Here is a 23,869-nt window from a genome sequence, read left to right as displayed (position 1 = left end):
CGTATAATTATGTCCAAAACTAGCATAATTCAACTTTATTTTTATCATTAATTAATTACCGAACTTGCACTTACTATTTTGTACTTATCAAACCCTCACAAACTTGAAATTTTACTAGTCCCGAGCAAAATACGCAGAGGCTCAACTTTAAAATTGAGATCTAAAATGCAAACGAGAACTTTAAATCGTGGACTTGTTTAAGTGAACATGGCCTCAATAATTAAATGTAAAGTCATTTGTGGTAAGAGCAAACCAAAAGTTCCCATGTGTGTATGCAGTGCCAATTTTCATTTACCCACTCACATACTAAGATAAAATCACTTAATTACTTCACTTTGCAAACTCAAGAGTTTCTCCACTCACGATTCAAACCACCCTTTACCAAGATACACATCTACTACACATATCTCAGAGAACTTTCTTGGTTAGCATTTGGTTCAAAAGTGTAACGTACCGTAACTTTTAAACTAATTAAAATTTGCGGAAGATTTAAAATATTTCTTAAATACGAAAATAAACTATTACTTCAGTCATCAACTCATTATTCATTCCAAAATATTTGCAACAAAATATCTCGAATAGGGTTTGCTAAAACACTTGTTTAAAACAAATCGTAAACGATATCGTGAAATCAGAGTATTTGAACTTTTCATAAATTCTTAAAAAGACTTGGGCGGTCCTCGGGTTTAGCCTCCTGCTCAGTCCAAACCAGCTCCTTGGTCCCCACCCCTAGTCTCCTCGACATACTCCTCACCTGCATAGATCAAGTCTAGTGAGTCTAAAGACTCAACACGTATAAACTGGAATTAACAAGTAATACGTAATAAAACCATATACATCTTCAAAATAGAGCGTACTTAATAGAAACATGAACTTGAACATGATAGCAAAAACTTGCTTGGAACTTGAACGCAATAGCATAACGTAGACGTGCCATAGTCATGAAAATTTTCGTAACATGCTTGCATCATACATACTTGAGCATACATAACATAATTTTGCGTAGAGATATGTTTCAAATCAAGTGACCCATACATAATGTGTCTGATCAGACTACACCATAGTATTGGGCTGACAGGAAAAAATCCACTGCCACATACATGAGATCCACGTTCATGCTTTAACGGGTGGATTGGTCCCTGGTCATGATTTACCGCTTTTCAATCATGATCTAAACCCGTTCATGCTTTAACGGGGTGGATTGGTCTCTGGTCATGCTTTACTGCTTTTCAATCTCATACATAATTTGGTCACAAGACATTTAGCATACCTCAAAACTTAAAAAATATTTTCCTTTGCACGTCGAACATACTTACAAAGCGTTGAGAGATTCGTTGGGTCTCGCTCGGGGCCACTGCTGCACATACTAACAAGATTTCAAGCAATTAATTTCCATACTTAAACATAATAATCGTGCTCACCACCCAAAATGACAATTTTCTTATGACGTTCTAAATCGCTAGGGACTTGACCTCATTTAATCATTGTACTAAGCCATGACATCAACCCCCGAAACAAATCTTAAAATGACGTGTGAACATTTTCCAAAACATAGAAGATATAAGCCTAAAATAGTGTTTTAAAAAGTCATGGACGAGCGCCTAGGAGCTGGACAGTGCTGCGCTGCGGCACTACCTAGCGCCTAGGCGCTAGGCACTAGCGCCGCGATGCTAGCAATGCCGCAGGCCTAGCGCTGCGGCGTCACAAGGGCAGTGCCGCGGCGCCAGGCTTGCATAGAACAGGAGCTACGGCGCTCCCTGGCGAGCGCTGCGGCGCTAATCCTACGCACAACCAACCCAAAATAACAACTTTTAATTCAATATTAAAAGTCACGCACAAACGACTAGAACCGATGCAACGAGACTCATCTTAAGACGCTATGACAAGGATTCAACTCAAACAAATGTCCCCAAAACAACGACGCACAACAACTACGCAACATAACTCATAAACATGAATTTTGACACCAAAATACTTTCTACGACTTCTAATGCAACCAAGTGCTTATCGACCCGAGACGAAGCACCTAACATCAACCCCACATCATACTCACAATAATTAAACGCAGCAGCAGTCACCCAACGTTCCCAACGAAGCCTGCAACAAATAAACTTCAAGAATACATCAATAACATAATTTTCATAAAATGCAATTTGAGCAGTCCCACGAAAAACACCATAACTCACTCGAATTTTGTCCAAATATTTCTAATTTTATATCAAATCGAAGATATCAAAAATTTCTACGATTTATATGTTAAAAGTTTCCAAAAAACATGACCAAAAAATCGCAGTACTTGAATATACGGCAAAAACGAAATTTTTAGATCCAAAAACGTTCAAAATTTGATCGAAACATTCCATGCTCAAACTTTGCACATCACATATGGGTTTTTACGCATAAAAACATCGCAACACATACTATGACATGATCGACGCAGGAAAAATAGAATATATGTGCCTTTTGATGTTAAAATTTACCGAGCCGACGACACCGACGCGGGAAAGATGCGAGGGATGATCCGGGACGAACGTGGCGCGATTTTCTTTGAAGAAAACTCAACGAAACCTTGCTGGAAAATCAGAGGAAGGGGCGGCTGCTGTTCTAGGTCGAGAACCCTAATTTTTCTCCTCTCAAAATAATAAAAATCTTAATGAAATATATGTGTGTGCGTGTTATCGGTTTTTTTAGTGTTTGTAAAAGTGTGTGTGCGTGTGATTATAGTGTTAACGTGTGTGTGTTTAATTAGGAGTAATTAGGGGCTAATGGGTGTAATTAAAAATACTAATACCCATTTGACATGCTAATTAAAATTAATTCAAGGCTAACTTTACAAAATCCCCTAATTAAAATAAAGCACACCATTGTTAAACTTTAAAGGTTTTAAAATCTTAAAAATCACTAAATAAATAAATTAGGTTTTAAAATGCTAAAACTTAATAAATTATTTAAAATGCTCCATCCTTAACTTAAAATAAAATACCACGTTTTAAAATTGCCGAACTCGTCGTCGGTCTCTTTTTCTCGATCCCGCATCGAATAATCGTCTGAAACATGAAACTCAAGAGAATATTTTAACGTGCATCACATAAACATAAATAATTTAAAATAATGTAATTTCATAAATCATGCATCTCAAAAATCATTTTAAATTTAAATAAATAATTTAACAATTAAATAAATGCATGGGTTATACGTGTACTGATTTTGGGCTCTACAAAAAGTTATTCCAGAAAATTGTACCCAAGTGTCATTCCACGAGATGAGATATATACATGTATAACCGATCAGATTATGTATTTGTTAACAGTGTTTCTCTAGCGTCCATAGGCTTGACTCTCAAAACTCTTCTCCACTAGTATATTGTCTAAATGTGGCTAAGTTAATAAGTCTTTTAAGCTTGTAACGTTAGGACACAACTTATGACTACTAGAAAGGAGGATAATTCACATATGCGAGAGAATAATCTTAATTCATAATTTAGTACAATTTTTCACCATTTATTCATTTAATTATCATTCTCCACACTTCCATTTTAGTTCATCAGACTCATATAGATTTTTTTTAATGCATCTATCCTCGACGATCCTCGACCTCTCCAAATTTTCATCTCTGGTTAGTACCCAAGATTAATTTATGATTTACATGTACAAATGGACTTATTTCTCTCAAGTTTTAGGTAATAGTTAGTGTATATGCTTAAAACTTGGGCAGTTGATGTGGGATTTTAAAACAAATATGAATGAAGGTTTATTGTATACACTTAAATGTCACGTCCCGTGTCCGAAGCGTTGGTGACATCCGGCATTGTTTAACAATTACTTGAAAACAATTAAGCCTCGTATCGAAATGCCAAAAACCAGTCTTTTTCATAAATAAAACATTGTCTTTGCATTGACAATAGAATAAAAATATATTTGAGTTGCGGAAGCGGAAACTAAACAAAAGGAAAATAAAATCTTGATTCTTGAATCTTGCTCATCGACTACCCTCCCCAGAAAGCTTCTTATTCCTCCTCATTCAGTTGCTCTTCATTTTTATCTGAAATTTGTAAGGAGTGAGTGTTTTGGAAAACACTCAGTAAGTGGGGGTTCGATCAATTTCCAATAATACATATAGAACTTAATCTTTAAAGCATTTCTTTAACAAACTTTCAAAACTTAATATTTTTAACTTATCATAACAGAACCGAATCAAATATGAGACAAAGGTTATCAGACGAGTCAGAGCAGTTCAGAAGCAATTCAGAACAATCACAACACTGTTACTCTTCTCATTTCCATGGTCAAATTGTCTCCAATATGTTAGTCCTCTAAGGGATGAGGCCAGAACACAGTTTTATACCCACTGATGGGGCCAGACAGAACATGGTTTTGGGCATGACAGAACATGGTTTTATACCTACCAATGGGGGCCAGACAAAACTACATTTCTCGTCTCATTTCAAATCGAGTTGTAACCGTGCATCACAGAATTCATATTTTCATCGAACAGAACTTATCAGAATTTCAAACGAATACAGCGGAGTCAAAGAATATCGAAAACCAGAATAACATAACATCGATCGAAATTTTAAAAGAACAGACTATATTTTTCGAAAATGAAGACACACATACATGCATGTCATGATATATATATCCAAGTTTAAAATTACAAACGAATATATAGCAAAAACCCACTTACCAATTCGAATGTGTAGTTTTCGAAATTGCCGAGTTCGAATATACAACTCCCGTTTAATCTCGGTCAGATGATGACCGAAACTTTGCAGTACTTTGCCTAGATTTATGAAGCAAATCCAGCAGCACTTCGACGTATCTTCTGATCACTCGGACTGCACAAAGTCTTCTCCCTTCTTTTTCTTGCCTTAGATGCCGAAATGGAGAGGAGAAGAGAGGAGAGGGACGAATTTTTGTGATGATTTTGGGTGTGGTCTCTTCAACATACAATGGTGTATTTATAGGTGAGATTTTTCCCTTTGAACTTCCTCATGGTCAACCCCTGCATTCCAAGCAAGCATTAATTGTGTTCATTCATTCATCCAAGCACACCAAGAGTCACTTTGGTATATCAAAGGTCATCTCTTTCATAATAAATTCATCCAAGCATACAAAGAGTCACTTTGGTATATTCAAGAGACATTTCATGGGTAATGAATTTGTCCAATCCCTTTGATTGTATTCGAAAATTTCGGGTTCTCACAATTAACACACTCCATTCATTTTTCATAAAGCTCAAGGTGGGACACTATGGATAAAAAAAAATTCCATTTCATTTGGTAGCCTCAAAAGGCTCAAACGGTTCAAAAGATCTCCTAAATCATTCTTAAGTTACACATTATCTGTATCTCGTCTCGAAGAGTGCAAGCAAGTTCTAGAATACTTTCAATTCACCAACCAACTAATACATATTGATCAGGTGTAATTCAATACTTGAACGGGTTTTTCAATTACAATTGTAAGAATTTACGCATCTCATTATATTTGTCTAGGCTCAAAGGGCTATCAAATGGTAATAGTGTCAAGGAAAATAGGCCCAAAATAGTTCAAATAATTGTCTATATCATTTATGTGTTTGCAAACATATAACTCAAGGTCGTGTCATTTCACGAAAGTTTCAGTCATCAAAAAATTTTAACTGGTCTCATTAGAAACATTTCTAAAAGTTTAATGAATCCTTAATTGTTGAGATCAAGTGTGCATGTTGTGATTCTATTAGCCGATGTCCAGTCATCTATGATATATTCTCTATTTTTGAAATCCAACACATCAAGGTTAAGCATAATCTCATAAGAATGTACTGGTTCTAAAACAGACTTCCCACAAGGTGTTTGATACAAGAGAATTTGATTTCTTATTGACCTTGTTCCTGTTGGGTGTGCTTCTCCACCTACTTGGAAATCTGTTTGGGGTCGTCCTCTCATATTTGTATTATGAGATCTTATACTTTCATTTGGTGGTTCATGGGAAGATGACCAAGTTATTGAAGGAGGTTCGCCACTTGTTGTAATCATCTTCAAATCTACGATCTTGAGATTCACAAAATATTTTGCAAGGCCTTGAAGATCTTCTAGACCAATCCTTTCTATAGTTGTCGTCATCTTAATTTTTTATGAAACAGTTTTAATCAGATCGATCATTTTTCTTCGTCGGTTAAAGGTTTTGGCATTACCTTGCTCTTCCCTCTTTGGTGTAATAAAAGTTCAGTATCAAAAGATGGTGGTAACCTTCCATCTGAGATTTTTTTACTAGAACTTGGTTGTTGTATAATAGTTTGGATTCTTGTTTGAATATCCCTTAATGTTCCGAGAATTTCTTCTTGTTTTCAAGGATTTCTTCGATTTTATGTGATACATAATATAGCTGATTGTCATAGTTATGTATCGTCTTTTGGATGTCTCTAAGATCTCCAGAGAGTTTAGAGGAATTCGGGACGATTTCTAAGAACCTTTTATTTTGAATCATAAGTTTACTTAAGATTATGATGTGTTCCTATTTGTTCATGTTGTCTAACCTCAGTTAGCTGCTCTTCATGAAAATATTCAAAAGTATTGGAATAAGTTCTGTAAATATTAATTATCGAACATATGTTCAGATCCATAATTTTGATAAATAACTTCATCAAACATTTAATTACACAATAATAATAGCATTGTGTGTTTGAAATAATTTTACCTCGAATCTAATATCATTTTTTGCCCAATAAAACAAATAAAGATATTTTCGACATTTTTGACATCGTTATAGAGTATAAATAAAGTTTTTATAGTACAAAGAGTAAATAAAAACTTATGCTTTGATTTTGAGATTTATCTCTAAATTTTCCTATTATTTTTACGCTTTTTAAAAATGGTTAGATGACAATTTTCCGTAAAATATAATATGTACATTTAATTTTAGTGATTTATTAAAAGAACAATATCAAATTATATGAATAAAACGCCGTCGTTTAGCTCGCCAACACAGTGTTCTCTCTCTAGCCTTTTCACTCTCTTACAAACCACTCTTGTTTTTGACCATTTTACGTTGCTCACTTCTCTCCTCTCTCTCATCGACGACTCTGCCTCCATGGCTTCTCGGAGGCTGTTAGCCTCGATCCTCCGATCCTCCGCTGCTCGCGCCTCTAGATCCCCATTCTTCGCCGCCCCCAAGCCCCGGCCGCTGCACCGTCCCTCGCCCGCCGGTCACTTCCTGTGCCGCTTTGCTGCTCACTACGCCACATCGTCCGCCGCGGCTGCCACCCCCTCCGCTTCTGCCCCGTCCACGGCTGGGCTGTCTGGGAAAATCACCGATGAGTTCACTGGCCAGGGAGCGATCGGGAAGGTGTGCCAGGTCATCGGAGCCGTTGTCGATGTGAGATTTGACGAGGGTTTACCCCCGATTTTGACGGCTTTGGAAGTGCTGGATAATCAGATAAGGCTTGTTTTGGAGGTGGCGCAGCACTTGGGTGAGAATGTGGTGAGGTGTATTGCTATGGATGGAACTGAAGGATTGGTCCGAGGCCAGCGTGTACTCAACACTGGATCCCCCATTACCGTGAGACACAAATACTTGTCCTTTTTATTGACTGATTTTTTTAGATGGAATTGTTGTTGATTCTCTATCTTTTGGGGATTCAACCATGGTTGATTTTTAATTTCTTTGGAAGCATCTGAGTTCTTGGAGTGGAACTTAATTTTGACATGATATGAGCTAGATCGATCCGTGTTTTGGTTCATTCCTATTTCCTAGTATGAAATTGATTGGATTTGAGTTCTTTGTTTCGCGTGGCAAGACCTATTTTTCCTTCATGCATTTTGCAGACGATCAAACGTGGACTTGAGGTGTCTTTACATGCAATTAGAGCTTTGTGTATGATTATTTCTTCATGAGATGTATTGGGGGCAATTTGTTTTCACTAACTTCATTCGTTCATAGGTGCCTGTCGGTAGAGCTACCCTTGGACGTATCATTAACGTCATCGGAGAGCCGATTGATCACAGAGGCGATATTAGTAAGTGCATTTATCCTCTTTTTATTTTTGTTTTATTATGTATTTGGGTAAAGTAAAGTTGCACTTTTATAACGAGTGATCTATGTTGCAGACACTGAACACTTTTTACCAATTCACCGTGAAGCTCCTTCCTTTGTGGAGCAAGCAACAGAGCAACAAATTCTCGTCACTGGTATCAAGGTGCTTTCTGAATTCTAATCAAGCCAACTTTGTTTGATTACTTATGTTTTAATTGATGTTATTTACCATGGTGTACTTGTCAAACATTGGAGTTTTGATCACGAGCAAAACTATACTGTGTTTTTTATCCCAGGTTGTCGACCTTCTTGCACCTTACCAAAGAGGAGGCAAAATTGGTTTATTTGGCGGTGCTGGTGTAGGAAAAACCGTGCTTATCATGGAACTGATTAATAATGTTGCAAAAGCTCATGGTTCGTTCCGTTGTTCGATGAATTTATATGCTAATTAGCTGTTGTTTCTCGGGCATGTCTGACTGTCTATTATTTTCTTTGCCAGGTGGTTTCTCTGTCTTTGCTGGTGTAGGAGAACGTACTCGAGAGGGCAATGATTTGTACAGGGAAATGATTGAGAGTGGTGTTATTAAGCTAGGTGACAAGCAGGTCTGCATGAATCAAGTTTCATGATTGTTTTTTCAAATTTGATCATGCCTTTTTTCTTATTCTTTTGTATACTGAATTCTCAGGCTGAGAGCAAGTGTGCCCTTGTCTATGGTCAAATGAATGAACCGCCTGGCGCTCGTGCTCGTGTGGGACTTACTGGACTTACAGTGGCTGAACATTTCCGAGATGCAGAAGGACAAGACGTGCTACTCTTCATTGACAATATCTTCCGTTTTACTCAGGTAAGTTTGGTGCTATGATCATTCTTGAAAAGTTCTTTGCGTTTGTGGCATATGTCCCATATGGTAATATGTACCGTTAAAACCTTTCAGGCCAACTCAGAAGTGTCTGCTTTGCTTGGGCGTATCCCATCTGCCGTCGGATATCAACCTACGTTGGCTACCGATCTTGGAGGCCTTCAAGAACGCATTACTACTACTAAGAAAGGTTCCATTACATCCGTCCAAGCCATTTATGTGCCAGCTGATGACTTGACAGATCCAGCCCCTGCAACCACCTTTGCCCACTTGGATGCCACAACTGTGTTATCTCGACAGGTATATGGAGTTTCTTGAATTTCCTCAAAGAAGCAGAATATTACAATTCATTTTTTGAATATTGCAATTCTTGTTACTGTTTCGATTAGATTTCTGAGCTTGGTATCTATCCTGCCGTCGATCCTCTGGACTCAACATCTCGTATGCTTTCCCCACACATTCTGGGAGAGGATCACTACAACACAGCTCGAGGTGTACAGAAAGTCCTCCAAAACTACAAGAATCTTCAAGATATTATTGCCATTCTTGGAATGGATGAGCTTAGTGAAGATGACAAATTGACTGTTGCTCGTGCTCGTAAAATTCAACGGTTCTTGAGCCAGCCTTTCCATGTTGCAGAAGTTTTCACGGGTGCCCCTGGAAAGTATGTAGAGTTGAAAGAGAGCGTCACCAGCTTCCAGGTAAAATTTATTTGAATCTCATCCTGGGGAATTTACTGTTTTCATGAATGCTTAATTTGCAATTTCAATGAACTTGCCTATATTACTACACTCGTACATGATATCACCAAGGTCGCATTCTGATATGAGAATTTGGAGTTAAGCAAGGAAATGAGAGATGGATTTCTAATGGTCTCATTTGGGAAGGATTTGACAATTCATTATTATGCATCACCCAGATATATTATTTTGCTTAAATATATGGAGTTCAAAAACACCCAAACAAACACAATCAATTCAGATAAAGGACTTGAATAATTTGATTTCAAATGCTGACTATTGTGCGGGATGTGTCTAGACGAGTGCTTTGTTTTGAGGATTTGAAATTTTGTATTATTTCTGAAGTGAACTGGTTTCTTAAACGAGCTTCAGTTTCTTATTCATTTACTAGAATGCCAATTCCTCCCGAAATGGTTGGCCTGCATTTGCGTGGAAGGATTTAAAAAATCTATGATTTGAGTTAATTGTATTTTATGGTATCTTTGGATTTGGTGATCAAACTAATTTTGTATGGATTGATTGATTTGAAATCCAAAATCATTGACTTCATATTTAAATTAGATTTTAGAGTCGATTTCTACTTTTTCAAGTCATTCTAATTTATTTTAAATTCCCTGAAATTGAAGGCGTTTGAATTCTTTTTGAATTCCATCTTTTAAATCTGTTAATCAAATCCAAATTCATTGAGCTAAATGCAACCTTAAGATCTTTAGTTGTTCTAACGTAGTATGATGATTCCAACCTCTCAAATTAGAGTAATTTGAAATCCAAATTTCAAATCGTTTTCTCAAATTTAAAGTATCTGTTTCAAATGCAATCTGGGGTTGGGTTGATCGAATGATTTGAAACTCAAAATTTCAAATTGTTGATCAAATCCAAATTCATTGAGCTAAATACAACCTTAAGATCTTTAGTTGTTTTATCCTAGTACGATGATTCTAACCTCTCAAATTAGAGTAATTTGAAATTCTCCTTTCTCAAATTTAAAGTAGCTATTTCAAATAGGGGTGGGATCGGGTAGGGACCCGTCCCGTAACTATCATACCCAATCCCCATCCCGATAAAAATTGAGAATTTTTTTTTCCCCCGATCCCGTACCCGACAAGTGTAGGGACCCGAATGTTCGGGATCCCGAACATTCGGGATCCCGTCGGGTAGGGATGTGATATCCCGAATTTTTTTTTTAAAATCTCTCGAGACCTATAATTTAGTGGTCAAGTACTCAAATATAGGAAAATCAATGCTGCAACACCACAAAATAGCAAGTACACTTGTGTTGATTAAGGCAACATATTTATTTCATCAATCAAGTCCTTGTCAAATTATACCTGGCTAAATAAAGTCAGAAATCAAGATAAGCCGATCGACTTCAATCAAAATGTTGAACACTGTTTTGCTATTCATTCCTGTACTGCAGAGTGGTTTCAAGAAAGACTTTGAGGTTGGTGAAGAAATAAGAGTAAAGTGCTCTAGTTTCTCCAGCAAGGGAATCCCTGTAATGTCTTTGGTGCAAAAGGGTAAAACTTATAATTTTAACGTCTATTGAACATACATTATTTAGAAATCAATTCAAAAACCGATGCCACACAACCTTGGTGGAGCTTAAATAAATTCTTGTTTAATCAAAACAAATCCAAAATAAAAAGTTCACATAGCAAGCCAATGTCACATTAAATCACCACGTCAACCATTTATTTTTCTACCATGGGGTCTTTGGAGTTTACACTTGAAGAAGATGTATTACTTTGCTGTGGGCATGAGAGTGCCTACAAAAACAACAAATATACTATAATCACAATATATAACAAGATTAAAATTTACAATTAAAAAAATAAAGTAAGATGAACCAACTAAGGGATAGCTAGAAATACAACAATTACATAAAACTATAAATAGATACCAAGCACCAACTTACCCAACTCCAACTTACTGAGCCACATTCCTCTCCATGAATGTCAATGACTAAAATAAATAGATGCACATATGTTAAAAATAACTTATTTTGTAAAAGTCAATTTATCTTTTGATGCAGAAAATAATGATAGACAAATAATCAAAGTACTCATAAAAATTACTAAACAAGTTAAATATTGACTTACTTGTGACAACCTCTTCACAATCCTTATAAAAGTTGACTTCATCTTCTGTTGGCTCCTTGTATAAGTTAATTTCTTCACCTCTAAGCCAATCACTAGTACACACTAGTGCCTCCACCATTTTGGGATGCAACGATGCCCTAAATGGATCCACAACCCTCCTCCCAAGGCTAAAAGCATTCTCGCTAGCAACAGTAGATGAAGGGATTGAAAAAATATCCTTGGCAATCTTAGAAAAGATTGGAAATGCTGTTGTATTCCCTTTCCACCACTCCAAAATATCGAAGCTTGAGCTCCATTTCACAAAAGGATCCGATAAGTACTTGTCCACTTCGTTGCTTATTTCTGTTTGCTTTTGAGTTTTTCTTACTTGAGCCATTTTCAGATGATAGTTCAATTTAACTGGATCATTCTTATACATTTCCATCAAATCTTTGTCTACATCACCATCATCAATCCCGTTAATATGATCTAAAGGAGAATTACCTTTGTATGCATTATACAACTCCATTAGACAATTCTTTAACCCATCGAGAAAGGATTCTATTTTAGTAGCATCAAATTTCATATCTCCCAAATGGATCCCAATCATTTGAAGTTTATAACGAGGATCTAGAATGTGACATAGGAAAACAAGCTTGTTCACCTTCTCAAGATCACCCCAATACTTCTTGAACTTACTCTCCATTCTCTTAGAAACTTCTTGCAATGAAGGATCTGTAGTGTCGAGTATTGTCTCATCAATGATTGTCCTCATTGCAACTATTTCCTCCCAAATCAAGGGTGATGTAGTTTTCTTGGTAGCACTAAGTTGCAATGTAGTATCATGAAACCTCTTGAGAAAATTCACAAAGACTTGTACCTTCTCCCAATCTTTTTTCGTAGGAGGTCCCAATCTTTTTTTTTTCTCTGAACCTTCTACCTCTTCAAAGTATTCAACAAATTGTGCATTCTCTGTCATCCTATCAAAAACTTTCTTAAACTTGTATGCAACAGAAAGCATTGTATAGGTGGAATTCCACCTAGTAGGCACATCCATTGGAACAGTCGACATTTTATCCATCTTCAATAGGATAGCACACTCCCTAAATTGGTCCAACCGTGCCCCGGAAGAGTGAATATACTTCACACAATTTCTAATGGACTCAACTGACTCATTAAGAAACTTCAACCCACTCTTGACAATCAAATTTATAATATGACAACAACATCTCAAATGCAAGTACTTACCATCAAATAATAGAGTGCCCATTTCCTTTAGCCTCTTTCTCATGTACTCTACCGCTTTATCGTTCGTGCTAGCATTATCAACTGTTATAGTGAAAACTTTATCTATCTCCCAGACTCTTAAACATGTTTCTAAAACTTTTCCAATGTCATCTCCTTTGTGAGAGGTGATCTTGGTAAAATTTATTATTCGCTTATGCAACTTCCAATCATTGTCCAAGAAATGAGCAGTAATTACCATATAGTTGATATTCTGAACCGAGGTCCAAGTATCAGTAGTTATACTTACCCTTTGATCACCAATTACACTCTTTATCTTAGCCATCTCCGCTGAATATAAATCCCATACAAGAGCTGCAATTTTCTTTCGGTTGGGAATCTTGAATCGAGGTTGAGCTTCCTTCATCATCTCTACAAACCCCGCCCCTTCCACAACCCTGAACGGCATTTCATCTTTAACAACAAATGTGACAACCTTATCTTCAAGTTTTTTTTGGCTAAAGATGTGAGGTGTCAAAACATTATTCATGAACGACTGTGTTAAGATCGGTTGAGAAGAACCTGACTTCACCGCGTTATGAGGATTCTTTTTGCATTTCTTCACATGCCCATCAATGCCATTATTCCCATGTGTTCTGCTATGGGCAGGAACTTCAGTTTTGCAATAATTACAAATGGCAACAACAGCAATGACCTCATTTTTGTCATTTCTCCTTATAATTTTCTTGGCGTGTGACCACACATCCGCTACTTTTTTTCTTTTGGCTCCAATATCTATTACTTCCTCATGAATGATTGGTGTTTTGGATGGAGATAGTGTTTGAGGTTGAGTGGTGGAAGGAACACTGCCACTTCCACTTGATTCATCCATGTGCACCTAATTAATAACAAATGACAAATATTAGTAATCATAGTACATTATATTACAATAATAAGAAATATAATTACCAAATAATAGTAATCTCAATGAACAATCATGGTGTCACTTAGATTTGTTGGGAATTCCTTGCATCTATCCAATGAACACAAACAAGATTTTGACGAAAATGTCAATACATAGAGCTAGTATTTACTTTATGATTTATTAAATGCCAATAAACAAACAAAGATATTCATAATTCATAAACATGCTTGGTGGATTCTGAACAATTTGAAAGCTGTGATTGTATTCTAAACATGGACCAATATTCAAAACTCATCATCGATGCATGCTTTGGTCAATGATATAAAACAACAAAACAAAGACAAAACCTTGAAGATCGATCGATTCATGCTTTGGTCAAAATTTATTTCATTTCCAGCCAAGAAAAATCAAAACCCATTTCATTAATTTCCCCAATTTAAAATCTTTACTCCTACTTTCGGTAAAAAAATCCAAAAACCACCAATTCTTTAACGAAAGAATACAAGAAAAATATATCCTAAACAAAGATATCAAACAACAAAATAAAGACAAAACCTTGAAAATCGATCGATGCATGCTTTGGTTAAAATTTCTTTCATTTCCAACCAAGAAAAATAAAAACCCATTTCATTAATTTCCCCAATTTAAAATCTTTACTCCTACTTCCGGTAAAAAAAATCCAAAAACCACCAATTCTTTAACGAAAGAATACAAGAAAAATATATCGAGCCGCGTCAAATTCACAAGAAATTCAAGCTCGCAGCATAAAAATCGAAGTCGCAAGCGAAATCGTAAAGGGATAAACTAACCTGAGACATGATGATAGATTGAATAATCAATCACAGGAGAAGAAGTGGGACCAAAAAATCAGAGAAAGATGCCTAAGTTAAAACCCCGAACGAGAGAGAACCCAAGGCGGAGGAGAAATCAGGAACTAAAATGAAATGGGGGAAATTAAAATATTAATTATAATTATATTAATAATTAAAAATAATATAAAATTTAATAAAAAATTTTCGGGTCGGGACGGGAATCCCGTCGGGAGGAGATTATATACCCTACCCTTCTCCCGAAATAAATCGGGACGGGAAAAATCCCGAACCTGCGGGTCGGGAAATAAGCGGGTCGGGAATTTTGCGGGAAGGGAATGGGATGGGAATCGGGTAGGGTCGGGAATTTCGGGTTTTTTGCCAGCACTAATTTCAAATGCAGTCCGGGGCTGTCTTGACCGAATGATTTGAAACTCAAAATTTCAAATTGTTACAATTATGTTCTGATTGTTTGTATGTTGCTTATGAGTTTCCAATCATTATCCACAAAGTTATGTCATTTTTTACAATATGTTCGAAATTTTTCGTCATTTAAGTAGTTTGAACTCCACTCCTTTTAGTCATTTGTCAAGTGAGAGAGTCTTTGATCCAAATGCAATCTTTGTTTACTTTAACTAATGTGCCTCCATGTTTTTTTTTTTTTGGATTTTTGTTTATCCCTCGCGAAGCTTTCTGATCAATATGATATCCAGTACCCCGACAGCCTTTTTTTTCCTTTTCCTATCATTATTTGAATTATCCTGTCGTCTATTACTGGCACAAGTTGGCACGATAACACGTTTTATTGCTTACAACAGGGAGTCTTGGACGGAAAATATGACGATCTTTCAGAACAATCTTTTTACATGGTTGGAGGAATCGAAGAGGTCATCGCCAAGGCAGAGAAGATTGCCAAGGAGTCTTCTGCTTAGATACATCTAACCTTTCACAGCTTCCTTTTGTCCTTCCCTAGCCAAAATAAGTTAATTCTTGGGCATGCCAACATCAAGAATTCTTCTGTTTTACCCTTGGGACCATATTTTCTGAATTTATCCGTGTTCCCGTTTCATATGAACCGGATCACGTTGAGAATACCTAGCCGACCCTCGTTTGTTGACATAACAAGGGAGGTCACGACGCAATGGCGTTGTATATTTTTGCTTAATTTTATTCTTTTGAATATTTGATGTGTTCGCTGTGAATCTTTTTCCTTATTTGGCACCGACTAATCTGCGTATGGTTAGTTCAACATGTGAAAAATTGTTGACAAAGCTTAGTGTAAACTCAAATTAAAAGTTTTCTTTTTCACATGAGTGCAAATGTTGTTTTCTTGATTTATCAATTCATTTAATTAATTATTGCCTTCGTTGATAAAATTCAAAATTTTAAAATTCGTTCTTTTTAATAAGTGATAATTAAAGATATGATGATCGTACTGATTTATTATTAGCAAAATGTCCGTTTGATCGTCCGTTTCAAAGAACAAAATTCGTTTTGCCCATTTTGAAAAGGAGTGGTGTCTAAATCAGATTTGACATGTCAATTCGACTCTGAAAAATCAGGTTTGAGGTTTTCAGACTAGGTTGGGTTCAATTTGATAACTGCTCTGAAAAAATAATCTGGATAGATTTAGGATTGATCTGAAAATTTTAATTTTTTAAAATATATAATTAATAAATATTGTCTATATTTTTATTTATTATATATTTAAAAAAATATTTATTGTATATTTATATTATAAATTTTCAGGATTTAATATTTATTTTATATANTTTTAGGTTGAACAATTTTTAAATAGTATTATGCTTCGAACTAACCTGACCCAACCCATCCGACCTAACGAAATCGACACTTTAGAATAGAATAATCCAAAATTAGTAAAAAAAATTTAATTTAAATTAATATTTATATAAATTGCATCATCTTCTAAATTTTTTCATGAAATTAGAATTAATCTAATCTTATGAATGTTTTACCAAAACAAAATGAGAGTATTTACACTATTATCTTTTCCCCACCTGTAATTTTTATTTTCTCATAACCAAAAAATTGGAAATATGAAATTTTGGTACTTTCATAGACAATGTTCACAAAACTAGCAACAACAAATGAAGTTCAACATACATTCATCCATATACTCGTAGTAGCGGCTGTTCAACAGACTGCCAATCATTGTCAAATTTTAAGATTACCCCCTAGCAGAAAATGCCAAAGAAATCTGAGAGCCTGATGATTTTAACTCATGTGGACAAGTATACGCATGGCCATTCAGATCAGGCTCTCCAGAACCATTCTCAAGATGTTTGCCATTTACATTTAACTGCGGTGATGCCACATTATTCTCTGGTGGCAGCTTGTCCGAGTGGCTATTCCCATTCCGGTGGTGGTGGTGACTGTGTCGACGACTGCAGTTCTTTTTCTTCTCTATTCTACTTTTTCCATCATCATTATCATCATCGCATGATTTATCCACAGATCTGCTTCTTCTGCCATGTCTGTGTCCATCGGAGTCTGACGAGTACTCATGGCTATGAGACAGTTGATGATGTTTGGAGAAGTGTGATCGTTTCTGCTGCTTATTGTGCTTCGCATGGCTACTTTTCTGGACATCATCATCGTCACTTGAAGAATCTGTAAGGCTCGAATTTGTTCTTCGATGATGTTTGTGATGCCGGGAATGGCTCCTTCTTCCGACAGGATTAACATCTTCGTCACTAGAAGGGTCCGAAGCACCATATTCGGTGCTTGAAACATACCTCTGTCTCTTATGGTGTGTCTTCTTCCTATCCTCTTCTGAATCACTGTCATATTCATCACTGCTATCATCAGAACCAGAAGATCGTCTCTTTAGCTTCCGTCTCTTGTCCTTCCTCTTTTCATGGTCACCAGAGTCATAATGGCTGTGCTTCTTTTGCCTCTTGCGGTATTTCTTGGTTCTCTTTCTCCTCCGTTCATGGCTCTGACTATCAGTATCAGAATCACTATAACTATCTGAGATTGAAACTGATCTCCTTTTGCGCTTGGAAACTTTTGATTTCCTTTCTCTCACTTCAGTATCAGCTCTACGTGTTGCAGCAGCAGCTTCAAGTTTCTGTTCCCATTTCAGAGGGGCTTCTTTCTTGGCCAATACTCTCTTTTGTTTCTCCTCAAGCAACTGCATAAATTTCTTGGCATCCATAAACACAACTCTACCTGCATTTGGTATGATGATGACCAGAAAGCCATCTCAAAAAAGAGAAGGGAAAAATGTTAGCTCTTCTGCCACCAAACAAAAATGTGAAACCATCAAGCACAAAAACCATGATGCATAACCAACCACGTAAACAACAAACAAATGATGCAAACATGATACCAGTCAGCCAATTTCTATCAACAGGATTAGCCTCAAAAGAATACTGAACGAACTGTTTTGGTCACTTTGACACAAAATGTAGGCAAATTTGCCTAAGTTACATAGAGAAGTCAAAATGATTCCATCACCAAACAAGATTTCAACCACAAATACAACAAAAATCCACTGGGCAAGAAGCGAATTCACAAAAGCTCAAGATAAGATAAAAGCTCGAATCACCTTTATCTCCACCCGGTTTCATTAAAAACAATAAACAGAAACTTAACACTAGAAGAGTCTCCACCTCTCTGGCAAAACCAGTCGGTGAGAATTAGGCACAGGCCGCCATATAAGAAAGTCTACAAATTTTACATGTATTCTCCCTAATAGGGGGTCGTTCCTCCCCAAGAACACAATATGAGGTGGTCAGGACTAAAGGTTACACCAAGTGGCCAATAACACAGAGTACAAAACCCAAAATTTTCCTGAACAAAAGACCAATAGAAATCTAGTGATGTAAAAACCCTACACAAAAGAATCCCAAAACACCGCATAAACAAAACGGTTAAAAAGTCAACCTACGCAAAACCATCAACACTGTGATTTCGCACCAAAATCATGTGATTTCGACGTTCCAAAGGACGAACAAAACATAGATCGAGCATTCAAAAAACATGTCGAAGAGATATGCATCCAAATCTTGAAACAGAGCCCACAAAACTCAAAAGTTTACCAAAAATAATGGCAAAAATAACCGAAATTCAGCACGAAACTATTCAAGAATCCATACCTGATCAACAGATCTGAGTTGTAAGAGAAGGAGCAGGATTATGTTGTAACTGAGATTTTGCGAGTTTGAGCTTCTCTCCAGATTCTTCCGTAAGAGGGTTCAAACAGTGCGCAGTCGCGTGTACTTATCGATGAAACAGTAAAAGACGCGTTTTCAACGTAAGGAAAACGTTCTCCACACGCCAAAAGACGCGTAAAATTTTCTTGTAACATATTAATTAATTGATTGATAATTTATTTATTCATTAATATATATCAACAATGTCACGTATCATAATTATCAGAGCCATGAAATAGTTTTGATTTATGATTTATCACTTTTTAATGAATATTTTCGGAATGAAAGAAACTGTTCAAAACAATTTAAATGAAGAATATGATTTACCAAAGAATTTAGATTTATTAAATAAATGGAGTATTCCTAAGATAGAATCTAAATGATTTATAAATTAGGAACATTTGTATTTTTTCCTAATGAAGAAATAGTTATTAGATTATTAAACAATAAAGATATCTTATCTTATAGAAAAAAGTATATATTTATTCATATTGGATTAATATGAATAGCTTTTAGACATTTAACTTTTAAAGGTTTACCAGAAAGTTTTGTGGCAGCTTTAAAAGATGGTAGAAATTTAAATTGTAAACAATCTCTTATGGAAATAATTCAATCCAGTCTGGCTCATGGTCCAGTATATTTTAATATTTATCCTAATTTATCTTTATCCTTGTCTAATATAAATATATTAGATTGTTTAACATTAAATGTTAAAACACGTGGTTATAATTATACTCATAGTACAGAAATGATATGTATCTGTTTTCGTATTTATTATAAACCATTATTCACATTAAATCCTATGTGTAAAAGAATAGATAAAAAAAACTAAATGAAACTATCTTTATAGAAACAAATTTCAATAGATCTAATATTACAACTCGTAGATCTATTAAAAAGGAAGAAATTGAATTTCTAGAAAACTTGATAATCGAACAAGCTGTTCCTAGAAATTCTATAATAAATAAAGATTTTCAACAAGTTATACAAACTAATGAATGATCTGTTCAAATGCAGTTCAATAATGAAGAAAGAAGATTATTACCGTTTTCTGTTTATGCTAGACCAAGATCTTGTCATTCTTTTATTTCACCTTTGGATTATCTGGTAGATATTCCACAAACTTCTAGAGCTTCTATTTCTCAAATAAGAGAAGATACAAAATCTTCTATAAATGATACAGTAGAAGATTTAAACATTAATCAAAATAATATAGTTCATCAAAGTAATTTTCAAAAAGTTAGGGAAACTGATACAGTTTCAGAAATGAATTTTACTATTTAATGGATAAAATATCAAAAATCGATTTTACTAAAGGATGTCGTGCTAGAACGATGAACAATGCAGAATTTTATCAACTCAAATGGGAATCTTTCATAGAATGATATTTTAAAATTTTCTCTGCAAAAGAATATTATTATATTGTTACAGAATTTTATAAGTTTTGTGAAAGTCAAAATAAATTAATACATTTTGTTCCTTGCTTTTTTAAAATATTTATTATAGATTATATTTCTATTCTTAAAAGAAATTATAAAATTTCTTCTAGACAGATTCAAAAATATGTTTATCCTCCTCAGCAATATTTTATTATAGAAAAAAATAATAAAGTTTTAAATTTTATTGCTTTTCCAAAATTATTTGATAATGATATGTTACAGATAATTGTTAAACATATTAATCAGATACTTGAAAAACAGAACTATACAAATATGTATATTACAATAATAGGAGAAGAAATTATTTCTCTTAAAGATCGCATAGATAAAATTACTATGACAATCAATCAGATTAAACCTGATGTTCATATACAAACTAAGTAAGAAACTAATATTGTTTCTATCGCATCTTCTTCTATCCAATCCCTTCCAGAAATAAAAGATTGTAAATTTAAATTTTATGTTTCTGATATAGAAAAATTATTAGAAGAAAAATTTAAAAATCTTAATTTAAATACTATTAATTAAGAGCTTGAAAATAATAAAAATTCTTCTTATGAAGAAATTAATAAAATAAAATGGACAGATAAACCTACCCAAACCAAATATTATTATGATAGACCTATTCTCATTGATGTTTTTTTTTCGAAGAATAAAAATATATTTTCTCTAATAGTTATAATGAGAAAAGTATTTATGAATGGAATATTGATGGTTTTAGTGATAAACAAATTATAATACTGCTTACAGAATGCTTATGTATAGTAATGTGTGTAAAACTTCGGGCAATAATGATAAAAATATTGCTAGAATGATTATAGCATGTTTTAATGGCCAGCGTAAAGGCTGGTGAGATAATTATTTAAATCAATATCATAAATATGATATTTTAAATTCAATAAAAGTTGAAAGCAACATTCATATAGAAAATGCAGTTTATTCTTTAATAATGACAATGATTGAATATTTTACTAGTAGATTCATTGATAATGATGAACAAATTCGTACTTTATTAAATAAATTAAAATGCAAAATTCTTACTGATTTTATATGATATAAAGATAATTTTTTATCTCGTATATATGATATATCAGACTGTAATAATAGTATTTGGAAAGCTAAATTCATAAATGACTTACCTTTTCTTTTTGCTGAAAAATCAGAAAAGTGTTAAGAAAAGTTGAAATATATATTCCATATGAAAATTATACTTATGGTAAGTTAATAAGTACTTGCATACAAGAGAGTTTAGCTCTTTGTAATGAATTAAAATTGAATAATCAAATTAAAAGACAGAATTTACTTGAGAAAAAATAATTAGGAAAATTTTGGGATCAATTTGGGATGGATATACCTAATAAAGGTAAAAAAAATTAAAGATAAAGAAGAAAATTTTTTATTGAAATAAAAGATATTGGCCTGATAGACAAAAAGATAGAAAAAAAAAAAGAAAAGAAAGCCGTGAATTACGGAAATCAGAATGACATAAGGATAAAAATAAATTTATTATTTGTAGAAAACATGAAAAACCTAAACATTATGTCAATCAATGATGGACTAAAAAAAATTAATAAATTGGATATAGATGAGAATCTTAAAGAAACATTATTTAAAATAATAATGGATTGCAATCAGGATTCTGATTCTGATTCTAATTATAATATGTAAGGTCTAGAAAATTCGAACTAAGTAACCTGACTACATGCAATCTAGTGTTTTTGCTAAAATATGGGTTTAATTATTTTTACTGTATTAAATGCATGATCATGATATGAACATGTGTTTTATTTCATGGTTTGCTAAGATTTCATGCATTAGGACTTTTAGTAGTATTTCGCGCTCAAACGAGGAACGGAAACCGAGGAAAATTAAAGAAAAATATTTTTAGTAAATATTTAGTATATGGTGTAATTAAGGGTTGTTGGGTGCAATAATTGTCCATGCTTGGTAGAGTGATCGAACCGTGGTGCTTGAGCTGCTGTGCGGTTTAAAAGATTTGAGTTACACCATTACCACCAGCTATAGCTTTAGGTAAAGCGGCAAGCGCTCGGTCCTACAATTGGTATCAGAGCCAAGGTCATGGGTTCGATTCTCATTGATTTCAAGGAATACAATTATTAGGAAGGAGATATTTGGGTGTAATAATTGTCCCTACTTGGTAGAGCGATCGAACCGTGGTGCTTGAGCTGCTGTGCGGTTTAAAAGAATTGATTTGCACCATTACCATCAGCTATAGCTTTTGGTAAAGCGGCAAGCGTTTGGTCCTACAAGGGTGATTTTCGAAAATGGGCTTTGTATGGTATTTTTACTCATCGAGTCATATTTTAATCCGGTTTGCAAATTTTAGCAAGTCGGGGGACTTTCTGAGGGTTTGGGCAATATTTTCAAAAATTTACCTAAACGAAATATTTTACGGAGTGTTTTTGGTGATGGGACTATTTTATTGCGTAATGAGCCTAAAATCCTTTTTAATCTCATTATTTTTAATTAAGTGCTCATTAGCACTAAGTATTATAATTAAACCCTACACTCAAACCCTAAACCTACCTCTACATCGGTCGGCCGCCCCTCTCCCCACTTCCATCAGCAGCATCTCGAGTTCAGCAGCTATCCCAGTCGGTTTTTCTCAAAGTTCGTCAAAAGATCTCTTCCCCGTCTCTCTGGTGCACGTTGTACGCGACTATCTCAAAGTTTTCGAGTGTAAATACGCAAAAACACGCTCTATACATAGTTTTTATCATCATTATATGTGTATTTGTATGTTTATTCAATATAAGAAATATCAAATTTATCATTGTGCGTTGGTTTTACACGATTTTGAAACAAAAGCATGCATATTCTTGACATGAGGCTCACGATTTCTTGCTTGTGTGTGTAAGGGGGCTGCTAAATCTCGATGTAGGGGCGATGTTCTATCATGTTGGAAGACGTTTAGGAGTGAAGATCGGCTTTGAGGATCGAAACAAACAAGGGCCGAGGGGTTTGGTCTAGGGTTAAGGCTTGATATGGATAGATCGGTATCGGCTGTGGTTCAGACCCTGGTGGGTCGGTGTCAAGGCTGAGAAGGGGCCATGAGCTGCTGGTTGCAAGAGTGAGGTCGATAGGAAGGTTCGATGGCTAGTTGGGTTACTTCTTGGTGGAGCCGAGTGATCCGACGGGAAGGGGCTGTAGGCGTGAGTAAGGTTGGTCTAGGAGGGAGTCCACGGCTTGATCTCGACCTTAGGATAGTAGTCTAAGGGCTGGTCACATTGGTTCGAGTCTAGGGTCGAGTATTGAGAGGCTAGGTGCACTAGGATTTGAATCTTGAGAAGGGCTGAAATTTCCAGCAGCTGGTCGAGGCTTTTCGAGGGTCTTAGGTGGTATGTGGTTTAAGGCCGATCATGTAGGTTCAAGTCATGGCTTAAGTTTGGAAAAGTTTGGTCGAGTTTTGAGTTGATTTTGGTTAAAACCAAGACCCCGATCCAAGTTTTAAAACGAATTATAGAAGTTCTTGAATGGTTTCGAGTTTACGTCTAAGACATGATTATAAATATGTTTTGAGGTGTTTTGAGGAGTTTGGTTGGCTTCTGGTCGAAATTTTGAGGTCCATGGGTAAAATGGTAAATTA

General features: G+C 35.1%; 2 protein-coding genes across 3 annotated transcripts; one reads left to right on the top strand and one right to left on the bottom strand.

The window, feature by feature from the left end:
* Nucleotides 1-7,004: 7,004 nt before the first annotated feature.
* On the top strand, nucleotides 7,005-15,983 carry LOC140964457 (ATP synthase subunit beta, mitochondrial-like). The gene is made up of 9 exons (XM_073424267.1): nucleotides 7,005-7,535; nucleotides 7,917-7,992; nucleotides 8,084-8,172; nucleotides 8,306-8,423; nucleotides 8,509-8,612; nucleotides 8,696-8,854; nucleotides 8,945-9,169; nucleotides 9,259-9,570; nucleotides 15,464-15,983. The coding sequence occupies exons 1-9, from the start codon at nucleotides 7,068-7,070 to the stop codon at nucleotides 15,575-15,577; spliced, it is 1,665 nt and encodes a 554-aa protein (XP_073280368.1). The 5' UTR covers nucleotides 7,005-7,067; the 3' UTR covers nucleotides 15,578-15,983.
* Nucleotides 15,984-16,698: 715 nt separating this feature from the next.
* LOC140964636 (uncharacterized) lies at nucleotides 16,699-18,919 on the bottom strand. Of its 2 annotated transcripts, none has more exons than XM_073424496.1 (2): nucleotides 18,767-18,913; nucleotides 16,699-17,837 (listed from the first exon to the last, which is right to left on the bottom strand). In XM_073424496.1, the coding sequence occupies exon 2, from the start codon at nucleotides 17,821-17,823 to the stop codon at nucleotides 16,834-16,836; it is 990 nt and encodes a 329-aa protein (XP_073280597.1). In that variant the 5' UTR covers nucleotides 17,824-17,837; nucleotides 18,767-18,913; the 3' UTR covers nucleotides 16,699-16,833. The 2 variants fall into 2 exon arrangements, with proteins under 2 accessions (XP_073280597.1, XP_073280596.1); XM_073424495.1 differs by having other exon boundaries at nucleotides 16,701-17,870; nucleotides 18,767-18,919.
* Between the last annotated feature and the right edge of the window lie 4,950 nt (nucleotides 18,920-23,869).

The sequence above is a fragment of the Primulina huaijiensis genome, chromosome 18 (genome assembly GCF_012295235.1).
Source record: "Primulina huaijiensis isolate GDHJ02 chromosome 18, ASM1229523v2, whole genome shotgun sequence".
NCBI lineage: Eukaryota > Viridiplantae > Streptophyta > Magnoliopsida > Lamiales > Gesneriaceae > Primulina > Primulina huaijiensis.
Note: the sequence above shows the minus strand (reverse complement) of the source record. Positions and strands in the feature narration are given on the sequence as shown.

Excerpts from the sequence above, each read along its gene's own strand:
- LOC140964457 (XM_073424267.1), top strand. The coding sequence starts at position 7,068 with ATGGCTTCTCGGAGGCTGTTAGCCTCGATCCTCCGATCCTCCGCTGCT. Across the intron at positions 7,536-7,916 it reads ACACTGGATCCCCCATTACC|GTGCCTGTCGGTAGAGCTAC; the intron begins GTGAGACACAAA and ends ATTCGTTCATAG. Across the intron at positions 8,173-8,305 it reads TTCTCGTCACTGGTATCAAG|GTTGTCGACCTTCTTGCACC; the intron begins GTGCTTTCTGAA and ends TTTTTATCCCAG.
- LOC140964636 (XM_073424495.1), bottom strand. The coding sequence starts at position 17,823 with ATGGATGCCAAGAAATTTATGCAGTTGCTTGAGGAGAAACAAAAGAGA.